The sequence below is a fragment of the Falco naumanni genome, chromosome 3 (assembly GCF_017639655.2).
Source record: "Falco naumanni isolate bFalNau1 chromosome 3, bFalNau1.pat, whole genome shotgun sequence".
Classification (NCBI taxonomy): domain Eukaryota; kingdom Metazoa; phylum Chordata; class Aves; order Falconiformes; family Falconidae; genus Falco; species Falco naumanni.
This window is the reverse complement of record NC_054056.1, coordinates 86805595-86828692: the sequence shown is the minus strand read 5'-3', so window position 1 is coordinate 86828692 and position 23098 is coordinate 86805595. Positions and strand designations below refer to the sequence as shown.

The 23098-nt window shown below is 37.8% G+C and overlaps 1 protein-coding gene across 2 annotated transcripts; it reads right to left on the bottom strand.

The window, feature by feature from the left end:
- Positions 1-371: 371 nt before the first annotated feature.
- Positions 372-22173, bottom strand: LRRCC1 (leucine rich repeat and coiled-coil centrosomal protein 1). 2 transcript variants are annotated; one of them, XM_040587261.1, is made up of 19 exons: positions 22041-22173; positions 21686-21891; positions 21264-21329; positions 20336-20503; positions 18617-18786; positions 18307-18516; positions 17487-17689; positions 16537-16723; positions 16058-16206; positions 14662-14866; positions 11487-11626; positions 9959-10160; positions 8802-8987; positions 7550-7724; positions 6701-6864; positions 5588-5796; positions 5253-5390; positions 2378-2513; positions 372-1133 (listed from the first exon to the last, which is right to left on the bottom strand). In XM_040587261.1, the coding sequence occupies exons 1-19, from the start codon at positions 22097-22099 to the stop codon at positions 1011-1013; spliced, it is 3096 nt and encodes a 1031-aa protein (XP_040443195.1). In that variant the 5' UTR covers positions 22100-22173; the 3' UTR covers positions 372-1010. The 2 variants fall into 2 exon arrangements, with proteins under 2 accessions (XP_040443195.1, XP_040443196.1); XM_040587262.1 differs by lacking the exon at positions 2378-2513 and having other exon boundaries at positions 914-1133.
- Positions 22174-23098: the final 925 nt, after the last annotated feature.

The window sequence follows — 23098 nt, the reverse complement described above, 5'->3', positions numbered from 1 at the left end:
AGTTGTTTTTGCTGCTCTGGCTCCACTTTCAACTCGTGCCCGCGTTTTTCAAGGCCTTTGTTACATCCCACACTTAAGCTGCACCTGGTAACAACAGGCTGCTGGTATCAAGCTCTGGTTCACACAGAAAGTTTTGTAACACGTTGATAACAAGCCCAACGGGCTCTGCACAGTTACCCAAACAAAGGCCAGGGCCTTTTACTAGCAGCAGTGCTTTTAAGGGGCACAAAACCGCATTACGCCTGGGGCCTGAACCAGCTGCTGGCACAGGCGGCTTAGGGGCTTCTACCGTCACTGGAGCAACAGGACTGCTGTAGCTACTGCGGGGGGGGGGGGGAGAAATAGCTCCACCTGGTGGACCAACAAATAACTGCCGTCACTATTTTACTTCTACTGCAAAATTAAACACTTCAGAGTATGGTATAGTACAGTAACAGTTTAGGATCTTCTGGGAAGTTTCATACAAATGAATAAAATGCCCGAACACAGTGGAGATGGCAAAGTCTCCATCATGAAAGAAGTATACCAATCATATTAACACAAGGCTTATGATTAGCTTCCATAAGAAATTGCTGATCTCCTGTTTTTCAAAAGCCACTCCAGATTGCAGAAGTCATGCATCCTTCATCAACAGTGCAGATTAAACATACTTTCAGGTAAATTCTTGGATCTCTCATTACAAGACTCTTTAGCCCAGTGAAGCAAACCATCAAGCTCCTGTCTTAGAAGCAAAGGCCCAACCTTCTTTTCTCTTATTAAACACACTAATTCTCATTTCGTATAATGCTTTTAATCTACAAATGTGTTTTGACCCATTTTGACAAAACAGTGAAATAGTGAAAAGTAACAAAAAGCTAGAAATAACTATTACGAAAATAATGTAAAAATTTGTCTGATTGCTAAACCATCAAAATATATCACAAAGAATTTATTTCCTAGAAAACAAGGAAAAGTGCATTGTAGCATATGAATTTGCATATGTATAATACACATTTTTAGTGTAATAATCTTCAAAGATCTTGTTGAATATCATTCAGTGCATGTGTAAGTCGTCTTATTTTGTTTTCCATGGCTTTTTTATTGTTTGCCGTTTCCTGCAGAAGCTGCCGCATTTCTTCTTCAACATAGTAAACCTGAAAGAGCACATGGAGATCAAATAGAATTCTTGCTTTTCCTTAATATACCTAAAACCATATAATCTTGGCAATTTTCAACACTGATAAGCTATGCAAGAGTGATATGCTTATGTTTAAATAAGCAATGCACTACTTTTGACGCTGGATGCAGTAGCAGAATTTTGCTTTAAAAAAGGTATTAGTTTGCTAGGAGATAGTAATGTATCAAACCAAAATACCTACTATGCAGAGAAAGCACCAGTTGTCACACTAAGGAAGAATGCAGTATATGACAGGAACAGTAACTGTTAACACTGGCCTGGGTGAGTGAAATTAATTACCTGGCATAATCATCATTATTCTTGCCTGTATAGATTAGGAAATATTAAGCTATCGACTCGTAACAGCTACATAGCATGGCAACTTTACTTTGCTTCGATACAGAACTTCATGATGGTACAGTTTGAGTAGTAAACTGAACTGCTGGTTGACAGCCAGCTGAACATGAGCCAGCAGTGTGCCCAGGTGGCCAAGCCTGGCTTGTATCCACAACAGTGTGGCCAGCGGGACAAGGGAAGTGATTGTCCCCCTCTACTTGGCATTGGTGAGGTCGCACCTCGAATACTGCATAGTTTTGGGCCCCTCACTACAAGACAGACAGACATTGAGGTGCTGGAGCGTGTCCACAGAAGGGCAACAAAGCTGGTGAAGGGTCTGGAGCACAGGTCTTATGAGAAGCAGCTGAGGGAAGTGGTGGTGGTCAGCCTGGAGAAGAGGAGGCTCAGAGGGGACCTTATTGCTCTCTACAGCTACCTGGAAGGAGGCTGTAGCCAGGTGTGTGTGTCTGTCTCTTCTCCCAGATAATAAGCAAAAGGACAAGAGGAAACAGACTCCGGTTACACCAGGGGAGGCTTAGGAGGATATTAGGAAAAATTTCTTCGCTGAAAGGGTGGTCAAGCATTGGAACAGGCTGCCCAGGGAGGTGGTGGAGTCTCCATCCCTGTAGGTGTTTAAAAAACACCTAGATGTGGTGCTTAGGGATGTGGTTTAGTGATGAATTTGGCAGTCTTGGGTTAACGGTTGGAACTGATAATCTCAAAGGCCTTTTCCAACCTACGTGATTCTGTGATTAAGCCAGGGCTGTTTCCAGCCAGAGATTAGCCAGATAGATACAAACAGGTGACTTCCAAGCACCACTGTTGTAGCAGCTTTAGAATAAAAATTAAAATACAGTAAACATGTAAGTTTAGTATTAAAATTACTTTCTCATTTGCTGCTTCTATTTGTTTTTCCTTTTCGTTTGCCAGCTGCAATAGCTCTTCCTGATGGGCTGCCAACATTGACTCAAGTTGTTTTCTAAAAGCTTTATCCATTTCATGAAGCTTTTCCACAGCAATCCTAAAAAACGATAAAAAAATTTTTTAAAAAATCACATTCCTGCAAACAACTGAAGTGTTTTGCTTTGCTCAATTCTGCCTTTGATAAGGCTTTAATAACACAGGCACGAAGACAATTATTTCAATATCTAGCATCAGAACATGTCATTTTTTCAAGCATGTGTTCCAGTTTCATGCACTGTTTAGGGCTTCTGGCACTCCTCTCAGCAGAAAGAGTTTAATTACTAGCAAAGAACATGAAGATTTGAGCTTCCTACTGTCAATATGGGTAAGAACTCCACCTATTTTCAAACATCTACTTAGGCTTTTGCTTCCTGAGAAGCCAATGACTGAACTATGCAACCCTGTAAATGGCCTGTAAGCCTGTGTCTCACAGAAAGAGAGAAGTGTCTGCTTCACAGTAGAAGTATTTCCTTGACTGCAAGCAAATTCTGCTTTTAGAGGATAATTCTATCATACGTAGCAATAGAAGGCAAGGCAAATTATTCCACTACACAACTGATTTACCACAAAATTTTGAAGCAAAACAGAATTATTTGGGACAGAATTTCAGCTTCACTACTGATCATCTAACAATTTCAAAACCTGGTACTATGGACTATTTGAGGTGGTTGGTTTTTGCTTAATTGTGGGGTTTTTTTGTGAGTTTGCTTTTTAAATCAAACACAACCATCAAGTTATTTTCTTTCATTTATTAATCAATAACCTTCCTTAAAATAAAATTGAAAGTATAATTCATCAAAGTATTTAATTTAAAATTGTAAAGCAAAAAATCATCATACTAGCTTATTCCTTCAGTAACACTGGGGTTATCACTGCTAGATAAATATGTAGTAAATAATTAACTAGCTATTCTTTTCTTAAGAATAGTTGGGAGGAAAGAAGAAAAGAGAAAGGGGCCAAAGAGTACAGTAAAAATCATACTAACAATCTGAGCTTATCACAGGCAGCAGTCTACCATACTTCTCTATAATTGAACACATAAAATAACTGAGCATCATCTAAGGCCCTATTTTCTGGGTTATGAGTATTTGTTTCTGTATCATCTTGTATTTACTATTAACTGCTCAAAAAAATTGACAGTACAAGAGAAACAATAAAAGAAACTCAAAACTTGTTGCTACTTGTATGAGAAGAGAATGACAGGTAACTTACAAACAGTCTGTTTATCACAGGCTGAAATATTAATTGACACCAGGCTGGGGGGAGTGTTGCTCTGATGGAGGGCAGGAGGCTCTGCAGGGGGATCTGGGCAGGCTGGACCGATGGGCCGAGCCCAGTTGTAGGAGGTTCAACCAGGCTCAGTGCCGGGCCCTGCCCTCGGGTCACAGCAGCCCCAGGCAGCGCTGCAGGCTGGGGCAGAGCGGCTGGGAAGCTGCCTGGGGGAGAAGGCCCTGGGGGAGCTGGGTGACGGCCGGCTGGGCATGAGCCAGCAGTGTGCCCGGGGGGGCAAGGGGGCCCACAGCATCCTGGCCTGTATCAGAAACTGTGTGGCCAGCAGGACCAGGGCGGTGACAATCCCCCTGTACTCAGCACTGGTGAGGCCTCACCTTGAATATTGTGTTCAGTTTTGGGCCCCTCACTTCGAGAGGGATGTAGAGGTGCTGGAGTGTGTCCAGAGAAGGACGGCGGGGCTGGTGAAGGGTCTGGAGCACAAGTCTTAGGAGGAGTGGCTAAGAACCATGGGTTGTTTGGTCTGGAGAAAAGGAGGCTCAGGGGAGACTGTATAGCTGTCTGCAATTACCTGAAATGAGGTTGTAGCGAGGTGTGTGTCTGTCTCTTCTCCCAGATAACAAACGAAAGGACAAGAGGAAAGAAACAGCCTCAAGCCGCACCAGGGGAGGTGCAACTGGGTATTGGATATTAGAAAAAATTTAGATTGGATATTAGGAAATATTTCTTCACTGAAAGGGTTGTCAAGTACTGGAGGGAGGTGGTGGAGTCACCTTCACTGGAAGTGTTTAAAAGACGTTTAAAGGTAGCACTTAGGGACATGGTTTAGTGGTGGACTTGGCAGTGCCAGGTTAACAGTTGGACTCAATGATCTTAAAGATCTTTTCCAGCCTAAAGAATTCTATGATTTATTAGTATTCTTGTGACAAATATTGAGGATCTGTCCTCAATTTCCTCCAAAGTGCATGAGGTATTTTCATTATCCTGCAGAGACATTAGCCAAGCACTGTGGCCCCCCTTCTAAGCCCACATGCAAGCCACAGCTGCTTGGCTTGACCTGCAATTTGCAACCAATTTGTCCCACATGTTCTGGTTACAAGCTAAAAGGTTGACAGGCTCATGCTCAAAGAAACTCTGCTACAGACTGTCCCTCACGTGTACAAGCATCTTCACTGCATGACTCCAGCCAGCATGTTTGATGACTGTATAAGAGTCCCTATCATGCAAACGTGACATGAAGTTTCCTCACAGAAGTAAATCAAAAGCATTGTGGTGGAATGAGCATATTAGGAAGGACTGTAGAGTCCAAGTATTTTCAAAGAAAATAGGAACATAGCTAAGTTACAAGGAAAAAATACTGTAGCTGGATGCTAGTTTCACAAAGTCAGTCACCTGTATAGCAAGAATTATGTCTATGCACACAGAGTTTGCGGCAACTGGGCTCACCAAGTACTTAAAAAGGCATTATGCATTTTTTCACTATATAATCACACATTTCTGTACTATTATTAACAGGGCAACTCTATACCAACTGAGCAGTCACAAAATAAGCTATTAAGGTGCTCACCTCTGAGTTTGAAGACTTTTGTTTCTCTCTTCAATCAACCGTTTCTCTTTGATATCGAAGCTCTCCTTCATTTGTTTAACCTGCACCTCCAGCTGACTTAATAGGTCTCCTTTACCTTGCCACTTCTTTTTCAGTGCACTGAAAAACAAAATGCACACATTTACAATGGATATAGATACCACTTCTTAGATGGGAGTAAAAAAGTTTTCCATGCTTCCATTTTTCTATATTTCTGTGGGTTTTAATAGCAAGCAAGTACTCTCTGACCATAGAATAACTTCAGAGCAGTGTTGCGTACTATGATGATCTCAAAGAATTATTGCCGCTTTTGTCACCTGTGTGCATTCTTAATGTCATCAAGTTCTACTTCTTTTTCTTCTAGCAGTTGCTTTAATTCCTCTTTTCTTCCATTTAGCCTTTCTAATTTTCCCATTAGCTCTTCAAGTTCAGCAGCCTTTTCATCCAACTGTACTTGAAAAAGTTTCTGAGCTTCCAGATTTTCTTCATGCTGTTTTCTGATTTGTTTATCTTTTTCTTGTAAGCCCTTTAGGAGATAAATATTTTAGAACACAAACTCCCTTCATTTTAACTTTATTGTTAAATATACTATATTCAATAATATAACTATATTGTTAAATACCCTTTAAGAATATGTGTTTAGTCTATGCTGGAATAAAGCAGAGAGGGACATGTGAAAGTTTACTCTTTAAACATATTATTATATGAAAAATACTTAGTAAAGTGATAGCCAGTTAAATAATCTTCATCTGAAAGACGTCAGAATTAAAAACCAACAAAACATCAAAACATAAATCTGAAGTTGAAAGCAAGTTAAGAAAAAAGTTTATAACTAATACAACAATTTATTCTACATACACAAATCACTGAGCTCACATTCTGTTACGTGGCTATATAGCTTAATGAGTAACGCATCTAACCTTGACTGACGTAACATGCTATAAAACTTTGATTAATAATCTAAAGTCTTAAGTTTCTAAATGACATGAATGGAATTAATAGAAGAAAACATAGTAGCTCTTCTGTTAAAATACTGATTTACAAGAACATAATAAAGAAAAAAATATTTACATTGTAAAATAGATCTGAAGCAAACTTTTTTTTCCTTTTCTTCTGAACACACAGGAAAAGTTACGCTACCCTAGCTTTTCCTCTTACAAAATCATTATCAAGAATAAGTTGAAGCAAGGCAAAGAGAAGAAAGTCTTCACATATATATGGCTCAAAGAGATATTTTAAGTAGCATCTCTGTACACCAAGTTAAAACAAGGCCCTCATCTGCACTCAGTGAAATCAATTGCCACTGACAGCCCGATCGTGCTTGCTGAACTAGGAGTGCAGAGCCAGCTTTCATTACAGCCTTTTACAACAACTTTCACTGCAAGTCTTAATTTTAAGTAAGCACACAAACTGTCAGACATGGCACTTACTTCTTTTAATTTCCTAATTGTTTCTGTCTGATCGTCCACTATTTTGTTTTTAATTTTTATTGTATCACTGTCATGTTCCTTTTGCTTTTTTAACATCTCAATCTCATTCGTTAAAACTTCAATTTTTGCCTCCAGTTTTCCCCGATCCTGAGCAAGATGAGCTCCTAGATAAAACAGGATATTCACACTACAGCACTCCTTTTACAAATGACTTCAAGATGTAAAATGTTGGAGGAGGGGGAGGGAGGCGAAAGTAATAACCACCTTAAAAATCAAACATGACCATTTTGCCCACTAGAAACACTGCAGGGCTTTAATCTGTAGGTAGGTAAAACTTAAAGAGGAAATGTAGAACTGAAGGTCTGTATTTTATCCTTTGTGAAATTCTCTGATAAAAGTCCAGTAATTCTTACAGACCCAGCTAATCTCAAACAACCCACAAGGTGGTGCTGAGTTACATGAATAGTGAAAAGTGATAAAAGCCCAAGCTTTTTTTCACCCAGCAGTTAACACTTTTTTTTTTAACATATATACTGAAATTTTCCCATTAGACTTATCTGATAGAAAAGTAGCATTACATAACAATATTTACAAATCCATGTTTTCCTAGTTTCATATTTGTAAGTTTTTCGCAAAACATCATGGTTTTTTGATATTTTTGGGAAATAGGTAAGCTGTATTTGCAATTAGCTCCCACTACTGCTGTTATAGTTCCTATAATGCCCTGTGTACTACAGAAGATTATTTTAGCATGCCATCTTTACAACTGCATAAGATCAACAAGGCATCCTTTAAAAGGTATGACACTGAATACCAACAATTTCTTTCTACAAAAGAAAAAAAAATTACCCTGTTGTGCCAACTCCTGCCCCCATATTTTCCTTTCCATTTTTAACCCGTCTATCACAGACTCCTGGGCTGTCAGCTGAGAAATAAGCTTTCCATTTTCCTTTTTCAGAAGTTCAACCTGAATAGCCTTCTGTTTGTGCTCCTCAATCACAGTTTCAAGTTCTCCAGTTCGACACTATGAACGAATATTAGAAAAACACAATTAGATCTTTTAAAACAACTATTCAAAATTTCACACCAATATAAGTGGCTAGGAAAGTAGTACTTACATGTGACAAAAGAAGAATATACTGCTTGCATACAGTGTTCTATCTGCATCTCTTCCCAGTAATGAAACACAAACGATTTGCTTCAAATAGACATATTTCAATCCCAGGAAACTGTAAAGCTGATTTCTAAATACCCACCTTAAATTATGCAGTTATGCAGGCTACTTTTTGTTTTACAGATTACAGCTGTTTAATGTAGCTATTTTTTAACTTTGTTTTTAGCAACATCACTGATGGGCAGAATCTTATTCTGTACAGCAACACGCAGTGTTTGTACACCCCAACAGCAACATGTAGGGGAGGAGATGAGAAACAGCTGCACAGGGGTTGTACTGCACAGAAGGTTTAACATAAAGAGGGACTGGATACATACATGGACTGGTTCACACAACAGTTTAAAGGTTGTGTTTCCAAGATTTTTAAGGATCTACTTACTACAGTATGTTACTATACAGTGATCAATAGCAGAAGATAAAGCAACTGTGCCCACAGGATTTAACCTTAAAATTAGACAATTAGTAGATTAATGACTAATACTGCTAATTTTATGCAACTCTTAGATATTAAGCTGCTAATAACTACACTTGATTATTTATTCAATTTCATCTTTACCTCACATACAGTGGCCGCTGCAGAACTGTATTTCATTACTTTGTATTTACAAAGGGTCAGGGCAATTAATATAGGTTTTTAAATCTCAGTGAAGAGTGGCCACTTGATTATACACAAACTGTTAGTGCAAACAAGGCAAGAAGTGCACTTCTGAAGACATGAGTCTAGATTTTGCTTTATGAGGAACAGTGTTTGTGAGAAACAGAAGTGCAAGATGCAAGAAAAAAAGGGTGATGTGGAGTACTAGGTTTTAGTGCAACAGGAAACTTAACGTCTTTCAGTCAATCTACCTCGTATGGAAATGTTAGCTTTTATAGATAAAATATTACCAAAATATCATGTAGGTAGTTGAAATGTTTTGAAACAAGTACCTTAAGGTTTGCTGTAGCTTCTTCGTTTGTTTTTGTTAATTCTGCAATCTTTGCTTTCTGTTCTTTCACTATACTTGTCAGGTCTTGGATCAGACTTGCCATCTCCTTTTCCTTTTGTTCCAACTCAAAGCGGGCTCGTTTATGTTCAGCTAGATCAGCAGCAACACTGTCAAAACCCTCTTTTACCTAAAGTTTTATAAGATAAGACTTGAAAAATGCTAACATTTGGAAAAAGTGTGAATACATACACACAAATGATGTTTGAATTTCAAATAAAGAAGGAAACAGAGGTTCCTCAACAGTATGGGAAATCAGTTAATATCTGAGACTAGTTTTCTACCAGTTTGTTGGTGATACCTCAACTCTAAAAACTGGTTCTTCTCAGCTACAAATGGGTAAAAACAGAATGAAAAAACCAAATCAATGGGTAGATGGGAAGTAGAGCAGAAAACATATCTTAGGAAAAGAAAACAATGCCTTGACTTAATCTTATTGTTAAGATTAATATTAAAATCTGGACAGAAGAACTTAGAATTAATTATATTTTTTTCCCTTGCAAGAGAAAGCTTTGAAGGGTGAAACCCCAGTCTTTTCTTTCCCGTCTTCTCCCATGTATTAAGTCAAGATGAAGCATTTAAAATTTTATTTAACATATAAAATAATGTGAACACTAGCCATAGAAATAAGTTATCTAAGGAATTTCATAACAAGTTTTGAATTTGAATTTCAAAATGCTATCCAAAATTCAGTTTTGAAAATTTAAACAATAGAGAACTTTATTATTAAATACGTTAGAATATATGTAACCATAACCTTAGCAAAACATGAGGGAGTTTTTACAGTAATTTAGTATGTTCTAATAGGTCAACATCTTTTAAAAGATATTAATACCATCAGACAGAAGGTTTTCTAAATTCTTTTGATTAACTTTTACTTATGAACAAAAATGCTGGGCTTTTTGAGTGCTGACTTGGCATTTCCTATCTGTGTTCCAATCATTGATGATTCCAAGGCTTACTACCCATACTTTTAGATGAATCCTTGAAGGAGAGACTTTGGATCAAAAAAACCTCAAAACAACTGCCCCCTCAAACCCTACACATTTAAGAAAACTACAACTACATTTAGCTTGAGATTAAATGTTCTCTTAGTCTCACCTCTTTAAACCTTTTTGCTTCAATGGTTAAAGCTAAACGAAACTCATCTTCTAACTCTTTGTACTTCTGGTTTAACGTATTAATTTTCTCCTGAAATTCTTTAACACGCTGTTCATGCCTCTGCTCCTCTTTAGCCACTTCCTTTGACAAAGCATCTTGAAATTCAGGTCCATTTAAAGCAACTCGGGTTTCAAGTTCTTTCCTGAAGTTAAACATATACTTGAGACAAGACCTGCAGTATCTCACAATACTGTTTCATTTTCATAGAATTTCTTAAAAAGGACAATAAACTACGTAATAAATGGAGTAAATGCCTCAGTTTCACAGACAGATTTCAGTCTTGTATGACAATGGCCCTGGGATGAGGAAAACTGTGCTGAGTACTGTTAAAAACACCCAAAGGAATAACCTTACTTTTAAATTCAAACTGCTGTAGAAATTATTCAATTGCTCTTTTGCTGTTAGTGTTTGTTTGCTTTGCTGTTAACAAAGATCTGGAAAAGACATTGGAATCGGGGGAAAAAGAACTGTATAACCTCTTCTGCAGTCATTCTCTTCACCCTCACTCAACTGTTTCTCCTTGTTCAGACCCAAAATCTGAAAAGCAACAGCAGTGGAGACCTAAAGAGTTCCAGAATATGTCCTTCCTGTCTGAAAGCATCCCTATAGGAGAATGTTATAGCAAAAGTACCTGTACTTTAAGACTATTCTGTTCATCTGTCTTAAAGCACAAACACAAAATATACCTGCTGTCCTTCACATTACGTCTTTTGGAGATGTATGAGATAATAAGTGGAAGTTCTCAAAACACAGCTATCAGATTCTTCCCATCTAAACCTGCAGTTATCTTGGTATTGGAATAAATTTATCCTTCTAAAATTAAAGAACTGTAACCAACTTATTTTATGAACAACTTCCTTCACATACTAGTATACCACACACCACTTGTTGCTTTAGTTTGCACACATATTTAATTGTATTAGCTAAATAGTACAGATCTGGTGTTCAAGTATTCTCCAAGAAACAGGAAATTTTGAAATGAATGAGGAAAACAGCCAAGTTTTCCTCTTCAAACTAAATGGGCAAGTCACCAACCCACCCTAAAACAAGATACTAGAGAAGCTGACTTTTGTTTTTTTTTTAAACTTCGTGTTCTGTAGTATATGCAGACCTTCAGACAATAAATCATATGTGATTTTTTTTTAATCTGATTCTTTCCTCAATTGAAATATTTAAAAGGAATTCAGCCATATAATAAGACAAGAACCTATCAAATGAAAGGCTGGAAAAACACAGTTGCCTACACTGTCTTTATGAGTCAGGAATCTACAAGATATGAAGATATGCTTAAGTGAGCAAGAAAATGGGTGGGAAAACACCTACATTTTTACAAAGACCATCTCTCCCATTAACAAAAGAGCAAACTACCAAAACCACAGCCACACTTTGCAGAATGGCTTTAAACAAAACACATTTGCAACACTAGCATCTCCATTAACTTCTGAAAAGAAAATAGAAGACCCCATACCTTTGCTCTTGCTCTCTTAATATAAGAAGTTCATGTAGTTGTTTTATCTTCTCCCTCTGTTGTCGAAAGGATATTCTAAGTAACTGTACTTCTCTTTCATTTGCTGATGCTTTAAGCTCTGCTTCTTGCACCTGTTTCATCTGTGTTGAATTAATAGAAAGAGGAACAAGATTTTCTTAAAACTGTAATCTGTTCTTCATGTCTTATACTAGAGTACAAAGGAACAGGTGCTTTATTAAGTTTTACACATGTCTACCTGGGCCATTATGTTTACAGCAAACACCACAACTGTATTTTTCACAAAATGTTATGGAATGTTATTATGTTACCTAGCCCAAGACAAAGGAATGTTTTGTGGTGTGTGTTTGGTTTTTTTTTAGCTTAATTTGTTTTGTTACACTTGCAGAAATTTAAGACAAGATTTTAAAAATTAAGTCTTAGATTAATTTACTACAACACACAAAAAAAAAGCAACTTTCAGGAAGAACCAAGGACATTTACTTAATTTGTATGAAGAACCCAAAAGTGGAGAAGTGGAACAAATATATCTGCAGAATGATTTCCTCAGTTACAATCTCTGGTATTGTAATACTTGCATTAGTTTCAAGCAAAATATTTTTAGATGCATCTAAAAATATAACTTTTTTAAACACCACAGTTACCAAAATCTGTATCTTATTGTTTTACAGTTTAAAGTTGCTGAACAGAGCTTCTTTCTAATGATTTATTATTAAATCATTTAAAATTAAATAATATATATTAAATATTATAAATACCAGGTGACATAATCCACTTTTTTCCATTTGATGCAAATTTTTATGAATAAATCCATCGTATAATCTTAAGCCTTTTACATACAAAGCTGTCTTTTCTGACGCAATAAGTAGGAAAAAAATATGAAAAAAGTTATAAAAAAAGGTTTTAATTACTCATTAAATGGTAATTCAGAATCAAGACACTTCAGAAGGCTCCAGATTAGAATGTGTAACAGAAACAGCGGAAGTGATATTACTGGAGATTTTCTTACTCTTAATCATTACTTGTAGCATTCATTTCAATCCTATTGTGATCAAGTAGCGAGCAGTAACAACTATCTTGTCAATCTGTCCTCCTAAGCAAAGCAAAGGGCCTCCACATTCTGTACTTCCACAATTCTAATCTCTCTGCTTTCCAGAGTATCAAATCTGTGAATGGTTAATGGACTACTCAAGATTAGTTTTAAGTGTCAGTTATCTAATGGCAGAGCTAGAATGCAAGAAATAACTGGTCTGATTTCCAACACTCACAATAAAACAAACAAACCCCAATCTCCACAAAACAAAAAAGACCAAGTAATAAAAAAACCCCAACCTAAATCTGTTCCTGCAACTTGATTTTTGAACAATTAATCAAAATGAAAAATAAAAAAAAAAGAAAAAGAAAAAATTAAGGAACATGTAAGGCATGTCCTGCACTGATAAATAAAACATTGTTTCCAATGTTTATCATCTCCTGCAACGTCCCTTAAGATACATAGGCGCTGCTGCATGTTATGAGTTCTAGCTTCAAAGTGCTAGAGGTACCTAAAGTTCATACAGTAACTTCAGTCGTATGAAAATCGTTATGAGGCTTGAGTATGAACTTCAGTTCTCATGTTCTACATATTAAGCCTCCTCATAAGCAACACTTAAACTCATCCCCACTGCATTCCTGCTGTTTTGCGGATGAAGTGAAGCAATTCTCTCCTAAACTGCAGTATTTAAAAACAAAAATTTCAAGTGAGAACACATACAAATTTAAAGGCTGCTAGAAAATAGGGTACAATTTAGATCCATTGTAACTTATTTATCTTGAACCCCTTAAAGAAGTAATCTAGTAATGTTCACTGGAATCCTTGAACAGTGACTACCATAAGTAACCAAAATTTACCACTGAAGCTAACTGCCAATGTGTACTATGAAAAAGCTCTATAAAATATTCTAGAGTTTGTTAGGCTTCAAGAATCATGATTATTCTTTTAAACATAATTATTAAAGAATATTTCCTACAGAATCTTAAAGACAGGAACAAAGGCCTTCCCTTAAAATTCTGCAGTTAATAAAAAAGATGTTACTACTATCAGAAGAGATTACTTCTACAAACTCAAAGAAAAAATAAAAACCTCATACATAAGTATTTACTTTCTTATAGAAAAAGAAAAAAAACCAAAAAAACCAAAGGCCCCAAAACCATCCACTCTTCTCTAAATCACTAATTTAGCAGTTTTCAAAATGACAAGCAGATACCTGATCTAAACTGCAGGTCACTTCTAGATCCGTAATAGCTTCAGGGTCTTTACAGGTAAGGAAGGAAATGGAAGAGCCACTCAGGTGCCTAAACAAGCCTAAAGTGGAGGGTGGCTAATCCATAACTTGAATGGCTCTTACAGTTTGGCTACCAGCACCCTCCCCAATTCTGTTTCCTTTCAGGGTATCTGAGCAACAACACACCCTACAGCACCACACTAGCAGTTCAGACACTCTTCCCAATGGATATATTAGGATTCATTTTCTGTAAGTGGATGCACTCAGTGACACAGGAATAAGAATCAAACAACAGGAACAGATACTGGAGGATGGAGCATTTGACCACTGAAAATTCATCAGTTAATTAGTCAGTCAGAAATAGTGGCAGTATCTGGTCCAGCATCTTGATTTTACGTATTAGTATACTGAACAAAGTGCCTGTGGCAACAAAAGCATCGTTATCTTCTCCAGCTGTAAAAACAAAACCAAAAATTCCAAGCAAACAAATAAACAACAACAAAAAACAACCCGAAACAACCAGAATCTTTAAGTTCTCAGCAATTTTTATGGTCACAATTAAAATCATCTGATTCTTTAGATCAGCAAAACAAACAACCACCAGATTTTCATACCATTAGTAAAATCTTTACTGATTTCAGCAACATTTTTAAAAAGTTGATTTTCAGAAAATATCAACTCTCAGTGTTAAGTACATAGGACTTATTCTCCTTTATCTTAAAACCACATCCATGACATATTTATAAAATACATTAATTGACAATTAAAAAGGATACTTGTCTTTTTGTGGCAAACTCAGACTTAAGGCTCATAAAATATAGCATGTATTAATATCTAGGACTATAGTAGCCATCCTGTTGTCATTGTGTTATTTACTCATGGAAAATATTTACCTCTGTTGTTCGTTGCTGCAGCCTCTGTGTCTCCATCTTGGACAGTGTTTCTTCTAAAGCTTGCATGGCCTTCTGATGTTCTACTTCTTTGTTTCTTGCCTGATTTAACTCATTAGTCAGTCTTTCAGTTTCACCTTTCAACTGTTGGACATCTGCCTGCAGTCTTGCTTTAATATCTCTCTCTCTCAATATCAGTTCCTTTAGCCTGAGAATAAATGCCACTAAAGTATTACAAACATTTTAGTGTTTAGTTTGAGGCCAAATACATTGAGAAAAAGACATTAGTAAGTATTGTAGCACTATATCTTGTTCTTTGCTGAGTTTTACTATTTACAGCACTGTCATGTAAACCTGTTTAAAAATACTTAAAAATATTACTGAAGTAATGTGTATCATTTCTAGATGAAGTTTCCTTTTGAAAGAAACTAAGCTGGAGACAACCTCATAGACAGGTCTTTAAGGAAATAACATTCCAGTACCACTTTGCTTTATACAGTAGTCAAACATATAGTATCAATTTGTAATTTAATAATTTTCTTCAGAAAACTTTAAAATATCCTTAAATATTCTAGTAATTTTTGACATAAGATCTATTTCAAATGAAAAGGAACATAATAAGCCTCTTATACAAGGTAGTAACAAGTAAAGGTGCAAAGTGGACCTAAAACAAAGAAAAAAAGGAAACAATCAGAGCCAGACATGAATGGCAACTCAGGAAGCACTTGGCTTGTTTCCTCCTTACAAAAAGGAAAATGTAACTTTGATAACTACAATGCAGTTAAGAAAAAATATAAATACAGCAGACATCTCCACTCTTAGCTGAGAACAAACAATACGTTGTTAAAAGAGAGAACTCCGGGGGGTGTGTGTGTGGGGGTGGTGGAACGGGGAAAGATGCTGCTCAGAACTCACAAGGATAATGGTAGCAGTCTATACGAGATACGCTAGGCCTGACCTGCACAACATATTGCCTATTGGCCAACTCTAGCCTGACACAAACATCTTTGTTCAAGTGCACCATACAGGAAAAAAAGAACACTGTATGTATAAGTGAAAAGGGAGACTGGGAACTGGAAGATGAAAATACGACACGAGACAGCTACTAGGGCTTGAGCTACAAGGTAAAGTGTAATTATGATAGAGACTGCTTGCAAAGTAACGGCTAGAAATGGAGGTAAATTGACATACTGGTACTGTTCTGAGACAGGAACAGGAAGAAAGCTGCAGAAAGGAATTTCATTAGGCGATACTGAGAGAAATTCTAGCACTATGTCATGATGCATTATTTTCCAAGCATATTGTTTAAAGCTGTTCTCATTTCTTCAGTCTATAAATTGAATTGTCTTGAATTAATAAAACCAAAACAAACTTTTATGCTACAGCACTGTTTCCCCACCTGTCTGAAGTGTATACAGCCATACTTTGAATATTCTTTTCTTCTTTTGCATGTCTCTGTAGCTCTCTGACATGTTCTATTAATTTCTTCTCTGCTTGCTCTGCTTTCCATCTCTTTTCTTTCTCCTGATCCAGTTCTCGAATCAGTACCTAAACAATAAGGCGGCAAGCATCAGCTTAATAGAAAACATTCCAGTGTGGCCAAAAAGGACAAACAATATTCGTAATTGTAGAATAAGATAATTTTGTCTTTCTGGAATTCATGGATGACAAAGGAAAGTGCAATCAACCAGGCCAAAAATCACCATAAAATGAAATAAATTCTCTCCCAAAGACAGTGCAAGAACTCCACAACTTTTTTGATACTATCTACATGCAATTATTTTTGTCACTTCCCACGTTAAAATTTCACCAGGAGACATATAGTTGTCTTCAGGTGAAGACATACTCATATTTAACATGAAATGATGCAAAACATACTCGGTATGTTGATTCCTCTGTGGCATCTGAATTCATTTCTTCTACTCTTTCTATATTGCTCTGTATTCCAGTTAACTTTTCAGCTTTTCTTCCCACTACTTCTAAGTCTCGAGTATCTGATGATGAATTGGGATAAGCGTGTCTCTGACTGGAGCGTGGACACTTTGAGGAACTCTTCTTCTCTTCCCTATAACAGCAGGACATCAAGGTGTGTTTAAAAAACAACAGGGGATTCAGACACTTTATAACAGGTCAAAATTTTAGAGTTCTGTGTAGAAGTTGAATTGTACAGAGTACAAAATCACACAGAAAGTAACTTGCAAGCAAATCATAAAACAAACAGCTAAATTCAAATCTTCAGGTGTAAAAAAAGTAGGACTAGCAGATGCTACCTGAAAAACACCTTATGATCATGTAGCTATTAAACAATTTTAAAGAAGCAGAGTAGCTGTAGAGCTGCAGTGGCTGGCTAAACTAAAATATTCCAATTTATATCACCTTTTATTCATCACTTCTGATATTTACTATATAAATCAAACTACTATAGCATTCTCAGTTTCATCACCAAATATGGGCAGTTATATCCTTGACCATCGTTCTGACATCATAAATCTTATTATTATTTTTTAATGACTCAGTTCCTCTGTCTGTGGAGAATTTGTCTGTAACCACAATTTAAAACAAAGATGAAAATGTAAATTGTTAGAATTCTGCAAGTGTTAATTTTGGAAACTTCAGATCAATTTCCTTTTCACCTCAAGACAGAAAATGCTCCTATAGGGAAATGACCAAGCAAAGGCTCAGCAGCTAGTAGTTTTCACAGCATTATTAGCAGAGCTAGTTTACCCAGTCTACCACCTTCAGCCAAATGTTTCAAGTCAAACTACTAGTTCACTCTGACAATATTCATCTTAATTAATTTTAGCTTTATACTGCGAACACTGGGATACCTGTCAATTATTTTATTCTTAAGATGATTTGCGTGACACCTAGTAGATAAGGTAGTTCTACGGTAAGTAGGGATCCTGCTTCTTTTCACAATCTTTCTGTTGTTCTCTTTCCCACTCTCATTTTCGCTCTCAGAAGTTGGATCTGTGTCTCTCTTAGCTTTCAGAACATTTGGAGGAGCTTCCCTTCTTGAGGTATCAGATACCTAATAACAAATCAAAGTTTTATTTATACAAGTTGCAATTTCTAACGGGTTAGTTTCTCACACTTATTCAGGGGCTGTTTTTAAAAAGTTCACACAAAATAATTTTGATAGAAAAGTAAACAATTGCTCCCAAACAACCTCCTCCCCCCTTGCTAAAACATTTCATTGCTTTGAAGACAATATAAACCAAACAGAACAGCACGTTTGAGAACACAGCTGTATCTTTGAAATACCTGAAGTTTGGCAAAATCCCTAGGCAGAGCAGCTTGGTGCAATATATAAAACAAATAAGCAAGGTACACCATGAACTGTTACAAAAACATTCCTGACAAACATATGAGACCAACTTAGACTATTAGCAAAATTAATTTTCACCAACCCTGTAAGCCAGGTATTTTGCTGTGTTTCATATTTTACTCTGGTTCAGTTACTATATTGATGGCTTCAGAGTAAAAACCAGAAGACAATTTTCCAATATACTACGATCAGTAGTTCTCCCAGTCCCAAACACTAGGGTTTTTATTCAGTACGAAAGTTTTCATGATTCAAAGTGCAATCAAGAGGTACACCTCATTTTACAAACAAAACTTTCTGTGCAATCACACAAAAAAAATCACCTTTTGCAGTATCTGTGAAATTTGATCTTCTATTTTTTTAATCCTCATCTCACTGAATATTTTATCAAGTTCAGCCTTCTCTGGTTCTGAAGATGAGACAAGCTCTGTAGAGGAGCTGATGGCACTTTGTACTGGTATTTTTGTACGCTGATGAAAATGAGCTAATGCCTGGTCAATATGAGGTGTCAACACCGGTAAGGTAACACAGTCCTATCAAAAGGAAAGGCAATCCTTGTAACATTAATGAGTTGCATGCAATATAAAAATGAAATGTATCAATTTTAAAAACAGTACACACAAACTATGGCACCTGGTCTCTGGATAAGGGGAACCCAGATGAAACCGAACAGCCTAAAATGTCTTCTAAACACTGCAAATCTGAACAGTTTTCTTCTGCTGGGTCCGCTGGTTCAGCAGAAATATTTCTTCCATCTAGAGTTGTTAGCTGAGGCAAAGCCTGAAGAACAATTTCTCTATAACCTTGAGGAAAAGACCAGATTTAAATTGAAATTAATCTCCAAAGGCAATATCTATTGTATGTCATCTTAAATTATGCATTGCATTTTTAACAAAAGACAAAAAGGAGTGAGTTATTTGCAAGTGTCTCATCTTTCCCAACCCACAAGACTTTCAATAGACAACATTACAAAACAAATTAACTGGGAAGCTGCCTGCCTAGTCCTGGTCCATGTGGGGATTTCCCCACCACCATCAGCATGTTGCAGTTGCACAGACAACCTTTTAATATTGGCCTACTGCACCAAAACAGTTGTATCAAGTATAAGGATAGACAAATATAAGGTAAAGGCAAGTTCTGAAAGGGTTACGTAACCTCATGCTTCTTCAGTTAATGAAGTAAGGTGTTATGAAACTCTAAAGCATTGAAAACAGATTTATTTAAACTAATAGAATTTTGGCTTCTGAATGCTGCAGCTTTGAAAGCAAGTGCCACCAAAAAGGCAGATATGAAAAGGTATGTAAACACTTACAGAAGAAAATTAGTGGAATTTCCTAAGTCATCCTGGTAACTTTATAATAGCCTGTTACTGCATCCATGGTGCCTGAATTAATTTGTAAAACTTGTTCATGGGTGCTTTTGAAAACCTCAATTATCTCTGAAGTTTCTTTCTAAGAACTGTACACATACTATACCTGTATCAGTTACATGCTCATGATATGGTTGCTATTTTGTAATATTGTAGTTCCTACTGTTCTACTCTTTGTAATGAGATTATCTTTGAGCCGTCTCGAAAGTACCAATCCTCCACTTCTATGTTCCTGTAAGAGATTTCCCCCTCTCTTATACAGAAAGAAAACAAACAAAACCTGGAGCAAAACAGGATGCTACAGTTTAACTTGTTTGAACACAAGGTGTAACATTTGAACAGTGAAAAAAACCTATCCCAAACCCAGAAACCCAACACGACTGAAAGTGATGTATCCACACATATTCCTCCAGGTTGGCTCCATGCTGCTAGTGAAACCACTGCCTATTTTGATGAAATGCTGATTACTGCAGAGCATCTTAGTCTATCACTGCTTACTGAAGCTGTGGGACAAGGACAAAAGGCTAACAGTGCTTATTACTGATCTTCCTCTTGTGGTCTCTATCAGCAGACAAACATCTACTTCCCATGCCTGCCCGCATTCTATATAGTTCAATATCTCTATTGTCATTCTTCACATTCTCCACCCACCCACATTATAATATTAATACTCCTTCCTTCCTATTTCTGCAATACTTTCTCTTCCCATCACTCTTTACCTATCTCCAGCCTTAACCTAAAATAATATGTGTAAAGTTGAGCCTTACCAAAGCATACAAGTAGATAAAATGTTGAGAATATGCCCGGAGGAAGAAAAAATAATATTTTTTTTAATGGCAAACAGATTAATTTTGACAGAATTTAGATTCCTGCGGGCCGGTCAGTTTACAAAAGGGTTTGCAAGCTTCAGAACCTGGCTCACAGCTTAAGGGAAATCACTGACGTAATGAGCACAAATTATTTACCTAACAGGAGACCCATACCTGCTCTGTGACAAACTGGATTGGCTTTTCCATTTTTTTCCAGTGTCAGATTTGTCAAACAGCACAGCCCCTTTGTGCACTGAAGTAAGTGATTAATATTGTTTACACAGTTGCTATGCAGGTCAATATGGCTAATCTTATGACTGGTTCCATGAAGGTACTGAAGTCCTGAAAATTTGAGAAAAACCACAAAATAACGATTTCTGAAGCAATCCTAGACTATTGGGTTTAGAACAAATAGCATCCTGTTGAAAAACATTCAGCAAATAATATATCATAACTGGGAATGATCTAACAACTTTTGCTCCATATCCTTGTCTACATATATTAATTAGCTACGGTACACTACCACACAGTGCAATGCTTAAGCTAGTTATAAGAGCTAACTTCAAAGAAATAGATTAGTTTAACTGCTAAGCAGCATGTAAAAATAAACATTTTGCTTGAAGTTCCTTTTTGTTACTCAGTTCATTAACAAAATTGTTACCAATGTTCTTTTAAATCTTCTATTACAAACTCCCTTGATTCTACAGCTTAAAAATCTTAGAAGTAAAAATTCACCATTTCAACAAATAGATTTAGAAAAGAACTTTCACATCATATCCAGAGTTGCATTTTTGTCCTACAAAAAGGAAATATATGAATCTTTTGGAAATATCTTCCAAAAGCATTTTTTTTGAAATGTTTAGTATACTACTTAGTGAACAAGCTTGGCCTCGCCGTATACAGGAGAAGAAAATCCAGTTCTGAACAATCCTTGATGTTAGAAACTTGAAAGCTGATAGTAGCAGCAATTGCACCTTTAGTAGCATTACTCAGTCAATTGGCTGAACAACTAGAAGCTTCTAAAAATAAACTTGGTCAAGCTTTTAAAAATTAATGTCCGGCAAATGCTTTTTACTGCACTGCACATGCTAAAGTCACTTACCAGAGAGATCATGTATGTGATTATATGACAAATTCAGTATAGTTAAATTAAAGAGCTTTTCCAGTCCTAAACAAAATGAGGGGAAAAAAACAACAAACAGTAAGAATTTCAGAAGAATGCTCTGCTTTCATCAAATCAAAACCTGCAAAGTAAGCCTTTAAAAAGCATAACCACAAATTACAACAATAAACTACAATAAATCTAAAAAATATATAAACTGTTTCCCTTATAAGTTAACACCATATTGCTATGATAAATCATACAAAGACTATATATTTTTAAAATTTACACAATAATATGGTTAGTAGCTCACTAACTTCGCATAACCTTAATTATATGCATACTTTCCAGAAGCAAGCTTTAATGCAACTCTTAGAAAAGCTTCACGAGTTGCTGAATAGACATAAATAAATATTGCAGACCTTCCACTTTCGTTATCAGGTTACAGGATAAACTTAGGGTGCGCAGGTTTGCCAAGGAATCTAACCCCTCGATCCGGCGGATTTCGTTTGATGACAGATCTAAATGCTGCAGATTCCGGAGGTGGCTGAGCCCTTCGATTCTGGAGATGCGGTTACAGTGCACGTTGAGCGTGTGCAGGCCCGAGCTCAGGGACACGTCCAGCAGGCTGCGAAGAAAAGGCCCCTGTCGCCACCGGGCAGCTTCACCCCCAGGCCGCTCCACCCGCCCCCGCCCAGCGCCCCGCTCCGGCCTCCCCTCATCCCGAGCGCCCCGCTCCCAGTGCCGGCTGCTGCGGGGCGCCATTACGCTCCTCACCTCTTAACGCCCTTATCCATGAGGCTGAGCTCGCCAGCGATGGCGCGGCCCCCCGCCATACCGCCGGCCCGCCCGCACAAACCGCCGCTTCACTTCAAACTGCCCCCGCCTCCCACGGGCGACGCTCCGCGCTTTACGGCTAAGACGCAAAGCCCTCACAACGACGTGGCCGCCAAGCAGCGCCTCCCCGCTCCCCCCCCGGGCCCCGGGAGCCTGCGCTAGGCGGCGGGCGTGGGCCGCCTGCCAGCGGCGGGGAAGCCGTGGGGCAGGGCCCTCCCGGCGGCCTGAGCGTATGAACAGCGCTCACGGTCTGGAGGTTTTGGGTTTGTTTAGGGCTGGTGCAGCATTAAGAGTTTACCCCAGCCGTGGCTCGAAGCTGGGCCCTGGCGCAGGCGGGCCTGGCCTGGCCTGGCCTGGGCAGGGGCTACAGATTCACTCTGTAGAACGGCATTTTCTAACGCACTGGAGCCCTGGCAGCACTTCGGAGCGTTGGTTCAGTACTTGCCCACAGGCTGGCCTGCTCGGGGTCTGTGTGCGGAAATCAGGGGTCCCACCGCGGTATTTATGCGTGGTGGGACCCCTGCTGGGTCCTGAGGAGCAGGGGCGTCACAGCACTGTGTTCAGCTGCTGGCGGCCTTCTGCCGGCCAGGACTCTGGGATCTTGCTTGGCCTGCATGGCTGGGGAGAGCCTCTGGCTGACTGTAACTACTGACAAGGCACTGGCTGTTACAGTACGACCAGGAATTTGAAGAGAAATGTAACTGAAGGTGAAGTTTGGTTAAACAATTTCAGTAAGGCTGGACTATATGTCCTAATGGGCTTCTTACTTGGACTGGGCACTGTGCATGCCTTTTAATATCAGTGCTATTGTAGTACACCTTTAAAATTCCACATTGACATTTCTTCATGAGTAACTTAATTTTTCATGGCATTATAGCATCACTGTATAACTTTACAGTGCAACACTAAGCATTTACAGTGCAATGCTGAGCATTTGATGTAGAAAATGCAAGCCTGTCCTGATAGAGTAGATTCATCTAACCATCTAAAAGTAGGAG